Below are 19,450 nucleotides of genomic sequence, written 5' to 3'. Positions count from 1 at the left end.
CGGAAGTTTCAACAAAGGATAAATGGATTTCCAGCACTGAAAATCCCTTGCAGTAGCTCTGCTACTAAATGTATTTAAAATGGGTATCTCTGTACAGCTGTCGCATCCGGTGTAGACATCGTGTCTGTGTGTGAGCAAAGAAAACAATAAGTATAAATATAACGATCAGTAGCTTATACTAAACATCGCACATCCTGCGATGTGACTATCGCGGATGCGCACATCGCGATATCGATGCCGAAATGATATATCGTGCAGCACTAATATGTAGACATAATTTGAATTTGCTTTTTTTCTCCCACTCTGGTCTATTCTGCCATAAACTATATCAGAGCATAAACTGAAATAATGTAGACCAGACTTGATGCATATGTAGTCTAAAGTGTGGTTATTTGTGGTTGATTGATTGATTGATTTACTTTGTTTGTTTGTTTGTCTATGAATGAATAAGTGATTTTTCTTATGATTTATTTATGTTAAAGGTAGTAGTAGCAATAATATTATTAATAATAATAATAATAATAATAATAATAATAGTAGTATATCATAATTTTATATCAATGTATATAATATACTATTATATATTATTTAAGTTATAATATAATATTCTATCTGTAAAATTATTATTTGTTATTATTATTGATTGATTGATTGATTGATTGATTTTAATTTATTTATTTGAATAAATAAATCTATGTAAAATGTAGTAGTAGTAGTAGTAATATACAATTATATAAAAATATTAATAAAATTGTTTATTTTATTTATTTATCATTATTGTTATGCTTTATTATTTATTTTAGCTGTTTTTTTATTTTCTTTTGTAGTATTTTCTTTTATTTATTTTTATTATTTTTTATTTGTTTTGTTTTATTATGTTTTATTTATTTTTTTTACAGTGGCATGCTAATATTATAGCTTTTTTGGTTAGCCAAACATAAGAGGTTGTTTGTATATATAAACATTTATTTATTTATTTATTTTTAGTAGCAAGAATAAGAATTATAATAATAGTTAGAATATCTTAATTTTATAAGGGGAATTCATGTTGATTGAGACTTTCCCAGTTCTCTGAATGGCAAAAAGTGTCCCAATTTTCCTGGATTCACCTAAAATGATCCTTGCACCACCATGCTTTATTGTTGTGATGAGCAGTCTTGGTTTGTGCCAAACGTATGAATGCAAGATAACCGCATGACTATGGACTATAATAACGTTCAGTAAGCGTCTTTTCAGTAAGCGTTTGGTCAATTCTAAACATACTCCAGAAGTGTAGAGGTGTAGAATACGAGCCCTAGGGGGATGTAGGGAGCCTGCACTCCTCTAGTTTTCTTTGCGTTGCGTCTTGTTTGAGTTTTTGGCCGTCTTGCTGAAGGGCTACACATCCACTGAATGTCAGTTCAGAGCCTTCATGCAGTATGCATTAAACGGATGCTTAATGCAGGCAGCCCATGGACTGCATAATGCATGATGGGATGAGGCCGGTGTCCTCCCGAAACGCTCACATCGCACCTCAGGGCCGGCGAGGAAGCTTTCCGCCTCAGTAGTGGCCTTGCCCTGCAGATGACCTGAGAGAGACACACATGTAGTCGTTCATAGATCTGAAGACTCGCTCTCATATTTCCACTGACCTGCTTGAATATACACACTCCTGCCCCACAAATGACCTTTCCCCAGTATATTATGTCTAAAGGAATGTTAAGAGGGGAATGTAGTCATATTCTGCCTTCTTTTTATACAGCAGAGAGCAGAATCTGTAAACTTGGAGTGGTTTTGGGTGTTTCTGGGTGTGTTTACACGGCAGTATCAGGACTAAAGTTTACGTGTGAGTTACAAGTGAGCAGCTGTTCTATCTAAAGTCAGGGATTGCAATCTCTGTTGTTGAAGATTTAGTGTGATGTTATAAAGACAGCAGCATGTGTTCCAAAAGTATTGTCAATTATTATCAATGTTGTAATCAGTTGTGCTGCTTCATATTTTCATGCAAAACATGATCCTTTTTATCATTCTGGATTCTTTGATGAATGTAAAGTTCAAAGGAACAGCATTTATTTGAAATAGACACGTTTATAACATTATTAATCTCTTTACAGTCACTTCTGATCAATTTGAATGCATCCTTGCTTAATAGAAGTGTTATTAAGAAATCTTACTGACCCCAAACGTTTGAGCGGTAATATATATTTTGGAATATGTTGACCCCTAGCCTCACTATGAACGACCGTAATAGCGATGCTTGGCTTGGCAAACACCACTAACAGGTCATGCAGAGTCAAAAAGTCGTGATGCAGAAGGATATTTCATACTCTAGTCAGTTTTCCCAGCCTGTGTGTGTGATGAAGTGCTCTTTGCCATATGTTTGTGTGTGTGTGTGTGTGTGAGTGAGCGTGCTCTTGTGGGTGTCAGCAGAGCGCCTGTGTGGGCAGCTCTCATACCACACGCAGCTTTTTAGCCCGAAGGCTTTTGGCATTGTTTCTCCGAATCCCATTTTCATATGATGTGCATCTGAGAGCCGGGCTGGTGGAGGCACATCATTAAACTGCAGTGACTGCTATGCTAATGACTGCTGAAGGCAGCCTGACCGCGGCAGAGTCTCAGCACGTACACATGCATAGAAAACCATGAAGAAGACCATACGAGAGCGCATCAGTCCACCGAGACAGCAGAGCTCTCAGCCTGTCATAAGCTTTCTTTATCCTCCTCTTCCTGACAGACAGGCCGGCTTCAGACGTTTCTTATCGAGGTGAGCATGAGAGATTTTGAGATTTGACCTTTGAGTAGTCTTTTCACACTTTGACCCAGGGTTGCATTTTAACTCAGAACTATTATTCTCTAATTACTAGATCACATACTAACCTGAGATAAATGATCAAATAGAGCACTGCAGTGATGTTGCAGTGTTGTTTTTGTAGGCCAACTGGAAGTTCTGCATCGCCCGGCTCCCTCGACAAAAACTCGATAGGATTTTCTATTGGCTTTTGGATTATTGCAGAAAATAAACTTTTTCATCATGATAAGCTGCGCAAATGAACACAGCTTATGAATTTTGAAACCTAAATGCAACCAACAGAAGTAGAGAAGAGATATTCTTTATAAAAGTTAAGAGTCAACCACGCCCCCCTAAAACGGCTCGTTCTAACACGCCCCCACATGTCTACATCACTATGTGGGAAGATTTGCATAACGCCGCCCAAATGTTCACGCAAAGAGACCCCTTTAAAGTTTAAATGCCTTATTGATGGATTTGTTTCTTACAAACACACTTTTGGCTTCACAAGTCATTAACTGATGGACTGGAGTGGTGTGGATTACTTGTGGATTATTGTGATGTTTTTATCAGCTGTTTGGACTCTCATTCTGACGGCACCCATTCACTGCAGAGGATCTTTCTAGTTCACAAATATTCTCCAACTTGTGTGTGAGACAAGTTTCCAGAATGATGTACATTAACACAGACAGCGTGTGCAAATAAAAACCTGTGCAACAGGACTCCTAAAACTTTTGCAAAGCCACCCAATCACATTTTGTGAAAGCACTTGCACTTTTTTAAAACATAATATACATCAGACAATGTGTGTAAGTGCCTGAGGCTGAGACTAAGGTTTCTCCATCTGCCCCTCACCATCACTTTTTCAAGGGCACGACCTCCTCTGCTGCACCGCCGCTGTAATTGAAGATGAGGGGGTAATCAATGCAGTCCTGGGACCCCCTGAGCGCCGATGCCTAGACACTCGAAGGATGAGACAAATGGCCAAAACTCAGGGGTGGATTCCTGTCCTCCTCTCCTCTAGTTTTTCTGCTGATCGTCTGCTCGCCCCTCCCGTGAGCCTCTGAGGAGTTACTGCAGCTTACTGTAGGGAGGTGTTGGGTTGCGGATATGTGCGAAAGAGCTTTGAAGAGAAGGAACCGCATCCTGACCTTAATCAAGCTGAATGTTTTAAGCAGCCTATGCAGTAGAGGTCAAAGGAATTCGATGATTATTTCTCCCAAAAATGAAAATTGTGTCTATGTTTACTCACCCTGACATTGGTGCAAACCTGTATGAATTTCTTTCTTATGTGGAACACGAAATAATATATTCTGAAGGCTGTGCTCGTCGTTCTTTTCCATTCAAAAAAATTATGAATGGAGCTTTCAAGCTTTAAAAAACAACATCGAAAGAGATCCACATGATTCACGCACTGAAATGTACGTCTTTGTTCACTGAAAGTCTTCACATCTTCCAGGGCTTCACGAGGGATTAGTGCATGATTCAGATCTTTCCAGTGTTTCTGGCTGGAGGTCTAAATGATTTGTTCACAAATCTGAATGAATCATTTGAATCACTCGATCTGGCCACAGTGGTTATCAATTTAAGAGTTTCTGAAAGATTTTCAGTGTAACAACTTAAATCTTGGTCCAATTGCAGTGTTATTTTAGTATTCTTTATATGCTATCATAGTATTTAGAAATATTTTAAAGTGCCTTTTATTTCAGTATTTTTAGTTTTTTGTTATTTTATGTGCTTTTGTCATGTTATTTTTTTTCTGTTTCAGTTTTAGTAATTTAAGTACTTCAACTTTAACTTACATGCTACTGTAATGTTTATTTTAAATTGTCAGTTGTCTTTTTAATATTTAGCGTAAGTTTTAGTAATGCGCTTCTGCCATTTCAGTTTTTATTGATATTTAACTATTCTGTTTCAGTTTTAGTCATTTTAGTATTTAAATATTATGAAAACATTTATTATTAATTTAAATTGGCTAGGTTTTTAATATTGTTAGTTTTCGTTTTAATATTTAGTGCAAATGTTAGTCGGTTTGTGCTATTTTTTTTATATTTATATTTACCTTTTTTATTTCAGTTTTTCCTTCACTGTAAAAAAATAAATCCATAAAATAACAGAAAAAGTACTGGCAGCTCATTACACATGACATTATCCATTGATTTTACGGACATTTCTGTTAACTCTAAAACACAATGCAGTGAAGTGTGAAATTCAAAATACTGATAAAACACCTGTAAAAATATAAATACGGAAAAATTCCTTCAAATTACACAGTATCTTGTACCCTGTTTTTACAGATTTTTTTTTTTTTTTTTTTTTTTTTTTTTTGAGTGTTTAGTTGCCAAGGCAGCATTTCTAAATTTCATATCTAATATTTATATTTTGTTTTCCGGTGTATTTCAATTAACAAAGACACTTTTTATTATATTGTCTTGAATTTTTTCGTTTACAGCACTGGTCTGTTTCTCACACGCAGCATCGTATGACTTCAGAAGACTTTTATGATACTTTTATGGTGGTTTTCCTTCCTTTTTGAAGCTTCATTTCTCATTCCATGCAATTGCACAGAAAGAAATCTGTCTCCAGATTTTCACCCTTCACACGGGTTTGAAAGGACACAAGGGTTAATAAATAATGGCATCATTTTCATTTTTGGGTGAACTGTTCTGTTCAACAAACTGAATTTTCAAGCAGCCTGTGCAGAAACACCGAGCAGAAGGTGATGGAGGTCGAGAGAATTAACACAAAGTGCTACCGAACCACGTTATTCAGTTCACTACTGCCATTCTACTCCAGAAATGCAAATGAGAAAGGGGAAGAGCTTTCTGAGGAAAGACGGAGAAGATCTGAGGAGACAGCTGCTGGATATAATCTTTCTCTCCATCTCGCTCGTTTTTTACTTCGGGGTCTGTTTATGCCTCTGAAAATTTCAGTAGGAGGCAAAATGTTTGCTTTAATTTACTCAAGCTCATTGAGTTCTTGATGCCAAACACCCTCCCCTCACGTCTGTCATCCCTTAATTTCCTCCATCCCGCTCGTGCGGCGCTCTGAGCGCTTCATTAATGGCTTGTAATGCCTAACAAGGGCAGAGGAGGCGTCTGACAGGAACACCCTCCGCCGAGAGATCGAGGGTTTGTGCTTGAAGAGCCAGAGGATTTGAACAGACTCCACATTCACAGGTTTATTCCTGGCCGCCGCCGTTTCCACAGGAACCCATACCTGCCAAACGCACACCATCACGTCTCGCATGGGGTTTGATAATAAGTTTATGATAAAAATAACTTTCTTAACATTTAATCTCATTTTTAGAAATGCTATATTTATTGGGTAACACTTTAGTTTAGGGACCAATTCTCACTCTTAACTAATTGCATGACATGACACTATTTTAGATCCCTTAATCCATGCCTAAACTTAACAGCTAGCATATTTGTTGCATTTGTTTGTTGACTAAAAAAAAAACTTGATATTTGATACATGAGGTGTTTTTTTCCAGTGCCCAAACTGTGCAAAAATATGAAATTTGGTGCTGAAGCTCATAATTATAATATGGCCAAAAAGTATGAAATTTGGATATATAATATCTATATCTCTCAACAATGTCTTAGAACGATGATATTTAAATGCTTAGTTTGATGATCAAAACATACAAAGCAATGCAATGCAATGATGACTGAGAGATAAACATTCATATAAGCATTCCTCAAAATATGTGAGATGTTCTGGAGGCTTGTGAAGATCATTCCTCCGCTGAGGAACAGTGAAAGTAAAGCTTCTGGAAACAAACGTTTCTCAAATGCCTGATGATCAGATTTCAGATTCGAGATTTTTTTTATATAATGATATCTGTATAATCAAGCCAAGGGATTTCAGTCCAGCAAGTGCTCATATGGAAATCTTAAACCATGTAACAATATAAAAGTTCTTCAAGTAACATTCTTATATTTACGTTAAAAATCTTTAAAGATTTTACAGCAAAACGACACATGAACCACGAGCTGAAGGTGAAAGTTCATACAGTTACTGTATACTAAAAGCCCTTATGGTCACAATTTAGTTTGGGGACCAATTCTCACTATTAACTAACAATTAACCGCGAGTTTTACCTCAACAAACTCCTAATTTGCTGATTATTAATAGTTAGTAAGCTAGTTGTTAAGTTTAGGTTTGGGGTAGGATTAAGGGATCTAAAATATGCAGAATAAGGCATTAATATGTGCTTTAAAAGTACTAATAAACAGTCTAATAGGCATGCTAATAAGCAACTAGCTAGTTAATAGTGCAAATCGGTCCCTAAAGTATTACCACCCTTTTACTGGCTAAATAAGTATAAACTAGGCCTATATATCAAACTATCAATCAGAGACAAGGCATGTAGTAGATTGTGTACAACAGGTTTTGATCATGCTGATCATTTAGAGACCTTAGAAATGTGTTTATCACATATGATACGGTAGATATGATACAGGCTTTATAGGGTTAAATGTACAAACACATAGTCTGGTCATGAATAATGTGCTAGGGGCCATTCAAATGCCCTTCAGGTGCCCCGTCTACTTTACTAGAAAACCCCAGTGCACTCTGGGATTGGATTCGTCAATCAGTATGCTCAAATGTATCTCTGGATGACCATGTGTTGAAGTAGATTGGAAAACATCACAGTAGATTTGATTCTGGAATCATTTGGAGGACCTGACTTTGAAATCCTCGTTCATCCTTCGTTCCGTTTCCGGTGTGATTTTAACGCAGCCTTCTGTTTGCTAAAGAGCACAGTGGGAAATATCTGTTTGCAGCAGAAGCTTAATTTGAACCTGTGGTCACGCGTCTGAATTGCAAACGAATTCTCACCTGTCTTTGTACTCGTTAACCTTTCCCGGCGAGATGTTTTGTCTGCAGCGTTAACTGTACGTGAGCTGGTCTAGTCGCAGGCGAGTCGTCCGCACATCTGCATTCCCTTAAGGAATAGCGTACTGTGTACGTGTTTCATTGTCATTTCCAGTGTACGGCTACCACAGTTTTTCTGCAGTGTCTGCAGCTGATCCACAGAATAAAAAAAGAGCTGTGTGACACCTCTGTAGTGTGTGTGTGTGTGTGTGTGTGTGTGAGACTGGGATTCTGCAGTGAGACATCCCAACAATGGGGTGCCTGCTGCAGCCGCATCAATTAACATGAGGCAGTGGCTGCTGCGCTCTGATTGGCCGAGAGATCTGTCATGTCACTTTTTCCTCCCGCCCTCACAGCTCCGCCTCCACCGCTTAGTGGAGGAGCAGGAGGACACGCCCACTGTGAGCAGAGCAGAGTCTTTGTGTGCATGTGCTGGTGTGCAGTGTAGTTTTAGCTGCTGCTGCCCCCTTCTGGAAGAGCCTTAGGCTGTGCACTCCCGCACTTACATGCTGTTCACTCATTTACAAACAAATTATTCATTTCTTCCCTATTTTAAAGGGTAATATGCCCGAATGATTGTCCTAAAGGCTGTTGAGTTTGTAAGTGTTCATTGTCTCATTAATCCCTGTAGTTAATGGAGGGCCAAGCCAAAAATGTCTTAACCTTCCTGACTGATATGTTGTATTGTATTGTATTGTATTGTATATATTTTTTAACTGAGCAAGGATTAAAATTACTTTCATTTTTTGCCTTTACTATACTATTACAAATAAATGATGTTCTTTTTGAGCTTGCTATGCTATTTATGAATCACGGTTTCCACAAAAATATGAAATATAACTGTTACCTCAAGCATGTTTTTAACATTAATAATAAGAAGAATGTTTTATTTATTATTATTATTATTGTTATTGTTATTTTGATCAGCATATTAATGATTTCTGAAGATCATGCGACACTGAAGACTGGAGTAATGATGCTGAAAATACAGCTTTGATCACAGAAATAAATTACATTTTAGCATATATTACAATATAAATGTTATTTTAAATTGTAGTAATATTTCACAATATTATTATTTCATTTATACAGTTTTTACTGTATTTTTGATCAAATGAGTGCAGCCTTGGTGAGCATATGAGACTTCTTTCAAAAAAAAAAATATTACCAACCTCAAACATTATTTTATTTTATTATATTACATTATACAGTAATACACACACACATATACTGTGTATATATATATATATATATATATATATATATATATAATTATCATTATTATTATTAATATTATAAATTGAATCTTGTTCATCATATTTGAAACCCTTGTCCCTTGTGATGTTTAATAGACAATTTAATTTGTTATATCAGATGTTAATTCCTAACTGTATTCATGAGAAATGCATTGTAGCCATAGCATCTCATGCACTTTATCGACATTAAAAAAAAATGCATAGAAACTAAAAATAGGATGAATTAAATCGAATAAAGATGTTCTGGACCATTTTAGTTTATTTTAGTCAAAATTCCTGTCATTCTGTCGAGACAGGTAGCTAATTTTTTCCTTCTGCTCCTACTGTGAAGTGATATATTGATATGATTTTTCCTTATGCTGTTTGCAGCACCGTTTGAACTGAAAGTTTAGCCTTCACTTCCTACGCTCTGGAATCCAACACTAAAACCAACACAGCGCTCTGTAATGCTGACGTAATCCTGAAGACCTTGATTAGCTTGTTCAGGTGTGTTTGATTAGCATGAGAGCTGAACACTGCAGACCGGCTCAATAGCCCTGTATTAGACTTTCTTATTAGTCATGTCATGATTTATTTGAGCACTCTGAAGCGCCCTCTTTGGCTGCTGTTTGCTCTCTGTGAGGGTGTGGAGTAACGTAAGGCCACGGTTTTCTGAGGAATAATCCATTCACGAATGTCTCTGTCCTTAATGTCATGAAAGCACTCACCTGTGGCTCTCTGTGTAGTAAAGCAGCATCCGTCATGAAGCTATGTGTAGATTTGCATCATCTGGCCATATTTAGGTTTGGTTCTCAAACGTATAGGACAGCCAGCTGTAATCTCCCAGAATCCCCCATCTTTGACAAACAGGCAGCTGTTGTGCTGTCTTTGAAATTCTGTGAAAACATCTGCCGCCAAACCTAATGGGAGCACATATATAGATGCTGGCTTCCTCCAAGGAGCCTTTAAGAGTGTGTGCTAGTTTAAAGAAGCCAAAGCCGTCATCTAGGATAGACTTGAGGAGTCCGAACTTGATTTACACATGTGTATTGATTCTTGTAGACCTCTCACATCAATGTTACTCAATACATTGAACTCTGTTGAGCAAATTCAAATGGCAAGATGATGCACGCAGATCAGTTGATGTAACGTGACAATCAAAATTCAAACAATTTCAGCCTTGACCTTCCAAAACGCTGCCAACTGGACAACAGCAACATGTATTAGTATCATGTTACTACTACTACTACTACTACTACTACTAATAATAATAATAATAATAACTAGTAATAATTGAAGTAGTAGTAGTGATGGATGATGCCACAGATATTGATATATCTAGAAATCAGGGTTGCTGATGGCCGATGGCTGATATATTTAAAATAACAATAATAATAATGACTGCAAATAAGAAAAAGGTGGTAGTAGTAGTAGTAAGTGGCATTTATATTGATATATCTAGAAAGCAAGGTGACTGATAGCCAATAAATGCTGATATATTTAATAAAATGTAATAACTGCAAATAAGATATTATGTTGTGTTATCTTACTTTGCATAATTGTAATAATAATACCATATACTTATATAATAAAATGTTTTTTTATTAAATATAATGATTATAATAATGTATAATTTTTTTCTTTTCTTTTCTTTTTTTTTTTGCTAGTTTTGATATTGATATCTAGAAAGCAGGGTGGCTGAAGGCCAATATGATGCGGATATTTTTAATAAAACTGACTGCAAATTAGAAGAAAAAAAAAAGCTGTAGCTGTAACGTTACTTTGTATAATAGTAGTAGTAATGATAATACATAATAATATTACTATATACTTATATAATACTATTATTATTATTATTATTATATACGCAAAATGAAATAACATTTTTGCTATTTTTATGGTTTCTTTTTCTTGTTTCTTTTTATTTTCTTTTATTTTAATCTGGACTTCAGGATCGGAACCTCAGCAAATATAGATCAAATATCAAATCTGTGAAACATCCAGTGCATCCCAGTTACAGTATATTAAATTTCAGCCAGTGGAATGCTGCTTCTCTAGTCATATTGGAGGATGTAAACATACCGCGGTAATGTCACATAACCTGCTCAGTTTGTCTTTCATTCATTCGTATGTGTGTTTATGGCAGGTGTTGTTTTGAGGTCAGTTCTTAAAGTTCTCGGTCAAATATTGATGACGTTGAGAGAGGGTGTCTGTGCTGGATGAGTTTGCACAGGTGCCTCCCTGGAGTGTGATGTACCCAGCATGCTCTGCTGATGTCAGGCCAAACAGAAAGAGCTGTGATGGCACTGCAGAAACCGGTCCTGAGGAAAGTCAAGAGTCACTCCGGCTCTGGCACAGCCGACTCCATGCCGTCCTTTTCACTTTGTCAAGAAAAGCGTCCTCTACACTATATTAAAAACAATCATGTCTGAATATCCATTTTGGATCAGAACCAAGGCTGTTCAGAGTCTTGAAAGCATTCAAATATTATTATTCTTGAGTAAGTGATCCTTTAGTATGTAACAATATTTTCTTAGAGAAAAGCCTTTGCACACTTTTACACTTATGCCCTTCAGAACTTGCCAAAATATGTTTGTTTTTCATTGATATAATTTCCTGATTTGTTTGTTTTTGTTTTGTTTTCTGTTTTGTTTTGCTTCGCTTTGTATTCTTTTGTTGTATTATTTTTGTTTGTTTTTTGTTGTTGTTGTTGATGTTTTTTGTTTTGCTTTGTTTTTTGTTTTGTTTTTCTTTTCATTGTTTGCTTTGTTTTCTGGTTTTGGGATGTTGTTTTGTTTTCTGTTTGTGTTTTTTGTTGTTGTCATAGGTTGTTTTGTTTTTGTTGTGTTTTTTTTTATTTTCTGTTTTGGTTTTTGTTTGTTTTGTTTTCTGTTTTTGTTTTGATTTTTTGCTTTGCTTTGCTTTGCTTTTAAAGGCTTACATTTTTCCCAAATTTAATTCATCACAGTTTCACTCATTTGACATAATAGCACGGTCATATCAGTCCATAGTGGGGGAGGAAACACAGCATGGGAAGGCTCTGTGTATGTGTTTGGACATGTCCGCCTGCAGTCTTGCAAACAGTGGAAAAAAATTTTAAAAAATAAACAAAAAATAGTGTTTTGGGTAAAAATGGGAGTGTACACTGTGATCATTTTCAAGCTTGAATTTGTAGCCCTTGTGCAATTATTAACTAATGTAGAACACAACTATCACAACACACAACTATAGTGTTTCACCATCACATGAGAAAAATATGTTTGACAAATTGATGTATCCATGGATGTTCTGTTGTGTTTCTCCTACCCAGAGTAGGGAAAGCTACTTTTAATCTCAAGCAAACTACATAAAGATAGATAGATAGATAGATAGATTTTGTACACAGATTGTACCTTTTTTCTGAAAGTATGTGTTAGTGTTTGTGTTAGTGTTGTTTACGCCAACAGTTTAGCATCAGTCTGACCTTATACTTACTAAATACTTTAATTCAAACCAGCTGGCCGCTTGACTCCTCCGTTTGGCACCTGGATCATAATGCACCTTGCTCCCTCGAGATCCTGCGCTCGTCTGCGTCAGTGCCCCGCTCTCCACTGTTTTAAAGAGAGGTTATGGACAGGAGACACCAGGAGAGCGGCTGAAGTTGACAGATGGTCCGTGTCACAGGGACGCAGGGAATATTTACCGAGGGCTGCCCATGCTCCGAAATGGATCTTAATGTTCCTCTTTGCTGAGCCATCACTATGAAAAATGAACATGTGCAACTCCTTCGCCAACCTTGCATCTTTTTCTTCCGCTCTGGCTTTTGCCGCACGTTCTGGTGCGTCTTCAAAACCGATGGCTTTCTTGACTCTCTTTGAGAAGTCTTTAATAGAGCAGCCGTGTGTTGCGTTTAGCCGAAGCATCGGTCAAACACAAAGTGCCGGTGTGGAGGAGGCCTGTGGTGTTTCTGGAGCAGACGGGGCTGCTGTGGACGGGATGGCCTGCAGCGCTCCGGCTAGACTCATTTTGCACTCTGTCAACAAATTTAACACGAGGGAATAATTAGAGAAAGATTATGCTTCTGCTGAGAAATCACAGCTACTGTACAGCCACTTCTGTTTCATTTTAGGCAGACCTGAGGATACATACATGAGTTCCAACATGATATCTTTACTTGTGACAGATCAATATAAAGGCAAGATTTGTAAGATTTTTGATTGTGATGGAACCTAAAGGAAGCAATTTATTGTATTTTATATAGTGTATGTATGTATTTCCAATTATGCAGCGTGAAAGAAAAATATTAAATATCATATAATAGAGACAAAATGACGTTTCCAAAACTAAATCATTGTTTTTTATATTGTCATTAAGACTGAAGTAAATTATTTTAAAAACAAAGTCAGTATTATTTTTAGGAGAAACACAACAGAAAATCCATGGGTGGTATTATTATTATTATTATTACTATATTTTGTAAATGTGTTAAAAATTATTGTTAAAAATATTTAATTAATATCTTATGTAAACATGGAAAATATTTACTTTCTTTTAACATGTATTTTTTTCTACTTACTAATAATAATAATAATAATAAAAATAATAATAATGTTAATTATTTGTATTTGTGTTAAAAATATTTTGTTGATGACTCATAAAAATAAATTTTCTTTTTCAAATGTTGCCTTCCTTCAAATTTTGGACCCCATTACTAAATTCTGTGCTAGTATTTAATATTTAACATTTTCAACAATCGGCTGAAAGCAGAAACCGATTCACTTGACTGATTCACAATAGCAGTTCCCTTTTGCATCCAATATTTATTCTGTGAATTTTTTAGGAATTTCATTTCAGCAGTTTTGGAACTTCTGTTGTTGTTGTTAGTTGTTTCTTCTTTATATCGGCATTATTGGCATTTGCCATCTTGCCTGCATTTGCCTCAATCTAAATTTCTGACGACACACCTCTGCTCTCTATATTACTGGTACCAGTATTAGAAAATGAAAAACTCTCATTGTTCGACCATCCCTTTTTACATATTCATAAGCAACATTAGACCAGACGTTTTCAAAAGCAGCTCTTTATCAGATACTAATCAAACATTGTCTCTGGCCTTTCTGAGTTATGTGCTCCAGAGATGTGTTGCTCACGTTTCATTCTCAGCAGTTTGACTGATCGTACAGTTTGATCAGCTTGTACTTTGCTGCAGTGTTGGTGATGGATGTTTTCAGACACACACAGTTTGTCCTCGTTCATCGTGAAGGCCGCATCTCTGGCCTGACTCTCTGTTCAGTATTGATTTAGCCTGCTGCTGGCCTCTATCAGGACCGCTGAAAACATCGACAAACAAAGATTACAACATATTCTTTGGACTTTAGTGCACTTTTCTAACACAATTGCTCTGATATTTCGTGCATATCGAGAGAAAGATACATACACATACACATATGGAGTGTATGTAAGTTCATTCAACATGGAGTTGGAAAGGTATGAGGCATTTGTTTACCCAAAAATGAAAAGTTACTGATCGTTTACTCAGGCCATCCAAGATGTTGATGAGTTTGTTTCTTCATCAGATTTGGAGAAATTTAGAATTCTATCACTTGCTCAGCAATGGATGCTCTGCAGTGAATGGGTGCCGTCAGAATGAGAGTCCAAACAGCTGATAAAAACATCACAATAATCCACAGCACTCCAGTCCATCAGTTAATGACTTGTGAAGTGAAAAGCTGCATATTTTTAAGAAACTAATCCATCTAGACCTTTTTTAACATTTAAAAAAAATAATAATAATGAAATACAAGTCCTCGGCCCATAATGTTATGTCCAGTGAAAAAGTTGTCTGGTCTGAATCAGGAGAGAAATAGGCACAGATCAAGCACTATTTACAAGCCAAAACAGATCTAAACAAATATGTGGGTGGATTTTGATGTGAGAGGACAGCAGGAGATGGACTTTTTCACTGGAGGAAGTAGGGAAGCACTGAAATTTCAGCAACTGTAAATGATCGGCCAAAAATGGCATTTTTGGTTTTCGGACGAAAATAAGAACCGAAAAAATATGGCACACCGCCCAGCAGTGTTAGGTCCCGATCAGACCCGACACGTTTTTTTGCAGTGAGAGGCACCTTTTTAAAATGTGTTTCTATTGGCAGTGAGTGTTTTGTGTGCTGTTTATGCGCCCCGGCGTTTTAAGCCCCGGTCAGACAGAACTAATATGTCAGTTTATTAACAGTAAAAAATATTCTAGTGCACTCGCGCTATCCACCTTTTTCTTCCCGTAAGAGTGGGTCTGGCCATTTGTACATTTTATGGGTCTGGCTTCCGGTTTTTCTGAATTAAAAATTTTTTAAAAGTTAAACAAAAAAAAGGTAGTGCGGTGCACCTCACGTTTTCAAACCTGAAAAATGATCGGGGCCTTAGGTTTCAGACGTCGTCACTGCGTGGTGTGGACACTCCGCTCAATATTCCGCTCTATGAATGTGCATTCTGCTCATGTACTGCTTATGCTCACCGGAAAAAGCAAAAACCGTTCAAATAACTCACAGACAGGAAATTTCTATGTAGTATCCAGCTTTTTCTTCAACGCGGAAGTAAGCCACTGGGTGAGACTTCCGGTTCATTAGCCTTCTCATATAACGAGAAGAATAACAACGTGCAGTTAACGGTAAAACTGTTTGCACTACAAACCAGTGTGTTCATAATTAAGATAATACATTAAAATAATATGGTAAGACACACCCATTTTCAATATCAAGCCGCAAAAGGATCGGTTCTGTACAGCTAAAAATAGCTGGACGCGGATGAGACCGGAAGCTAGACCCATAGAATTTACAAATGGCCGCGCCCATTTTTACGGTAAGAAAAAGGTGGATACTTGTTCCTGTTTGCAATAGCGCTACTGTGCTGTATGTAACATGGCAGTGCTGGTAAAATGAGGCTGCCCTCTTGTTCACTGATCTGCCCCCCGCTATGCTCTGCTCACATGCTCTGATAATAATAGCTTTCTAGGACTATACATTATTTGGATAATTAGTCAAAAAAAACAGTTATGATGTTTTTATCAGCTGTTTGGACTCTGACGGCACCCATTCACTGCAGAGCATCCACTGGTGAGCAAGTGATGGAATGCTACATTTCTCCAAATCTGTTGTGATGAAGAAAGAAACTCATCTACATCCTGGATGGCCTCAGGGTGAATTAGTCCTTTAATATTTTATTTCTCAAAAATAAAAGTGCCAAGCAAAACCAAGAAGGGATTTTTGCAAGGGATTTTTCTTAAGTGTGAAGGATATTTTAGTAATGTAACAAACCTTTTTTTTTTTTTTTTTTTTTTTTTTTTTTTTTTTTTTGTTTTTTTTTTTTTTTTTTTTTTTTTTTTTTTTTTTTTTTTTTTTTTTTTTTTTTTTTTTTTTTTTTTTTTGAAGAGTGTGATTTCTCAGGCAGCGCAACTTATATTTTGTTAAATTTTGATAAAAATGTTTTTTGTTTTTTTTTAGAATACAATAAGATGAATGTGCATCAGAATGTATAAATATAAAATAAATAATTTTATGAAAACCAAATAATGTCAAATGAGCAAAGATATTATTGGTCTTCTGGTATTGTGTTAGTGGTGCAATTTTTTGTTGGTAAAATTGAGATTTGATCATTTAAATTTGCCAAATAAAACCTTCAATTGACTTTTCTTTTGATAAAAGTCCTGTCTTTAATCTATAAATGAATTAGTCATTGAAAAGTTCTCTCTGACAAACAAGAAACCAGTCATGAGACTGTGTACGTAATATGGGACGTTTATTTATTTAATACTGTAAATAATAAAGTGTTAAACTGGAAAGCTTATTTATTCAGCTTTTTCAGATGATGTATAAATCTCAATTTCAAAAAATTGACCCTTATGACTGGTTTTGTGCTCCAGGGTCACATTTAATCTTACTGCTTTTTTAACTTTGTCAGCTCTCGGAATTCGACATGATCTCTGTCCTTTGTCCACAGGTGTGCATAGGGAAGATGTTTGCAATCCAGAAGACGGTCGTTGAACAGGAGGAAAAGAAGAGCGATTGATGTGGCGTTGGAGCGACGGTCAGGTGTTCTCTGGCTGTGCAGGACTGTTGCAGGGGGCGAGGGTCTTCATGTTTCCTCTTCAAACATCTGCATCAGGCCGGACTTGATGGGTCGATCCCACGTCCACTCCTGTTTACGCACTCATTTAAGATTCTGTGTGCCATGAAATTATATATAATTGTACATAATGTAGTATTTTTCATGCTTTTGTGGTTTACATGTTACAATAAATCCATGTCAGCTGCATTCGCTTGTGTGGGTTTTCTGAGTAAATGACTGTTTTCATTGATCTGTTCCTTAAAGGTTGGTTTCACAGAGGGTAAAGGTGTCTGACAAGGCCAAACGGTTAAAAATAGCTCATTCTGTTAGTTTTCAGTAAGCGATGGCCTAGTAAAAGGTGAAAGGTATAAAGATCACATTACCAGAGTGTATAGCAAAAGCAAGCAGTTTTGTTAAAAGTCTTATGCTCGTGGCCTAAATATGGCCCAGTTCTAAGTACATCACGTAAACAGAGATTTAAATGAAATTACATGAATTCAGGAGGCAGATACCGTTGACAGAAGCACTTGCATTAATCAATACAGTGTTAAAGAGAGTTTTATTTGGACATTTATTTCATTGTGATATTAAAGCAACATATCAAAAAAGAATATAATAATTTGTAGTCATTATATTCTTACATTTATATATATTTCAGTATTTTTTCATCAAGTTTACTATTAGTTTTGCTACTTACATATTCATATTCCCATAAGATGTAATGCATTTGCCCAACTTATGGTACATATTATACCTTCGTCTTTTAAATGGACAAAACCTTTATTCCTGTACACTGTATGTAATATTGTCTTACAACCAAATCTTACATAATTAGCATCTGATCTATATTTACTTGAGCCGTTTTATTTACAAATCTGGAACGTCAGCCTTGATATCCATTTCACATCCACAATGTTTGTTTTTTTTATTTTCAGTTTTGCTTTGGTTTATATTACATTGACTGTTCAGATATGCAAATGAAAATGAAAAACATGCACACTATATATCCAAAGATATTTTAATTGCTTCTCGATGGTTGTCATTTCATCCTGGTACTGTTGTGTCACAAGTCGGGGGAAAAAAAGGAAATGGTTACATACAGTAACATTACAAAACTGCATTGTGCTGCACTTAATCCCAGCCGCTAAATGAAATCACTTCTGCATTCGTGAAGAATATTTGCATATTGCAAAACAGAAGACCTTCGTCCCTCTGCATTGCTCATAGTCAAACAGATGCATAGAGCATACAACGCTTGGAGAAACTGCAGCAAAGCTGGACTTTGGTTAAAATGACAGATAGTTTATCTCATATGTGTACATATAGACTTATTACAGACCTGCTTTACTTTCAACACAGCCGATCTCTGAGAGAACTCTAAACATTTCATTTTAATGTCTTCCATCACTTTATTCTATGGAAGCTTGTTTCCGCCACGGGACAAAAATAATAATAATAATAATAAAGGTAATTGCAATTGCTTTTTTGAATCTCACATTTAAGAGGAAAAAAAGGTAGGTCATTTTTTTTTTAATGAACTTTTATTTTTATTCCGTGGCAGGAAAAAAAATAGCCTAAAGTCAGAATTGCAAAAAAAAGTCAGAATTCTGAATTTTTCCCAAAATTATGAGTTAACAAATATCATTGATGAATACTCTCAGATCAAACTACATTTATTTGTCCCAAATGGAACTGCTGATTGTCCATAATTCATTGCTGTATTATTTTCTCAGTGATTAAGCCTCTTCATTCCAAAGAACTTCAGTGTCAGTGCATGAGCCATGATAGAAACAACACATTTTGCATTATTAATAAATGGCTTGACTCATTTGTGAAGGAAAACCAGCATAAAGTAATGTGTGTGATTCCCTGCATCATTTCAGTATACAACAAAATCAATTCTTTCATCATTTACTCATCCTCATGTCATTTCAATTTGTATGACTTACTTTCTTCTGTGGAACACGAAAGGAGATGTTTGGGAGAATGTCCACGCTGCTCTTTTCCATTCAACAAAAACACATAGCAAGTTAGCAACCTAAAGAGGGGCTGTCAAGCTTCAAAAGGGACCAAAAAACAACATAAAGTATAGTATAAAGTCTTTGTGTGAGTGAAAAACAGTCTGAAATTCATTTACACACTGAAAAGCTTCCCCTCCTCCATAGCTCCCGTATCTGATTTGCATAGTCAAAGTGTCACATTTCATTGGTTCTATGTGTCTCGAGGCATATCGCCATGATTTTGAATGGTCTGAACCGAAGGCAAATGTATGGAAGCTTGGTTCCGCTACAGCATTAAAAAAAATTAATAAATTAATTAATCTCCTCCATAGCTCCCGTATCTGATTTGCATAGTCAAAGTGTCACATTTCATTGGTTCTATGTGTCTCGAGGCATATCGCCATGATTTTGAATGGTCTGAACCGAAGGCAAATGTATGGAAGCTTGGTTCCGCTACAGCATTAAAAAAAATTAATAAATAAA

At 36.1% G+C, this 19,450-nt stretch overlaps 1 protein-coding gene and 1 long non-coding RNA gene across 2 annotated transcripts in view; both read left to right on the top strand.

Moving 5' to 3' along the window:
• The window catches only part of lyrm4b (LYR motif containing 4), a 57,345-nt gene extending 40,105 nt beyond the window's left edge, over positions 1–17,240 (top strand). Inside the window, exon 3 of the mRNA XM_016519348.1 lies at positions 16,860–17,240. Coding sequence (XP_016374834.1) covers positions 16,860–16,928 — 69 coding nt within the window. The 3' untranslated portion in view covers positions 16,929–17,240. The remainder of the gene's footprint in view (positions 1–16,859) is intronic.
• Positions 17,241–17,629: 389 nt separating this feature from the next.
• Positions 17,630–19,428, top strand: LOC107713747 (uncharacterized). The gene is made up of 2 exons (XR_001636928.1): positions 17,630–19,159; positions 19,328–19,428. It is a non-coding gene; the product is annotated as an uncharacterized LOC107713747 (long non-coding RNA).
• The last annotated feature ends 22 nt before the right edge of the window (positions 19,429–19,450 follow it).

Source organism: Sinocyclocheilus rhinocerous, unplaced genomic scaffold (assembly GCF_001515625.1).
Source record: "Sinocyclocheilus rhinocerous isolate Xijiao unplaced genomic scaffold, SAMN03320098_v1.1 scaffold642, whole genome shotgun sequence".
NCBI classification, from domain to species: Eukaryota; Metazoa; Chordata; class Actinopteri; order Cypriniformes; family Cyprinidae; genus Sinocyclocheilus; species Sinocyclocheilus rhinocerous.
This window is presented reverse-complemented; position numbering and strand designations above follow the sequence as displayed.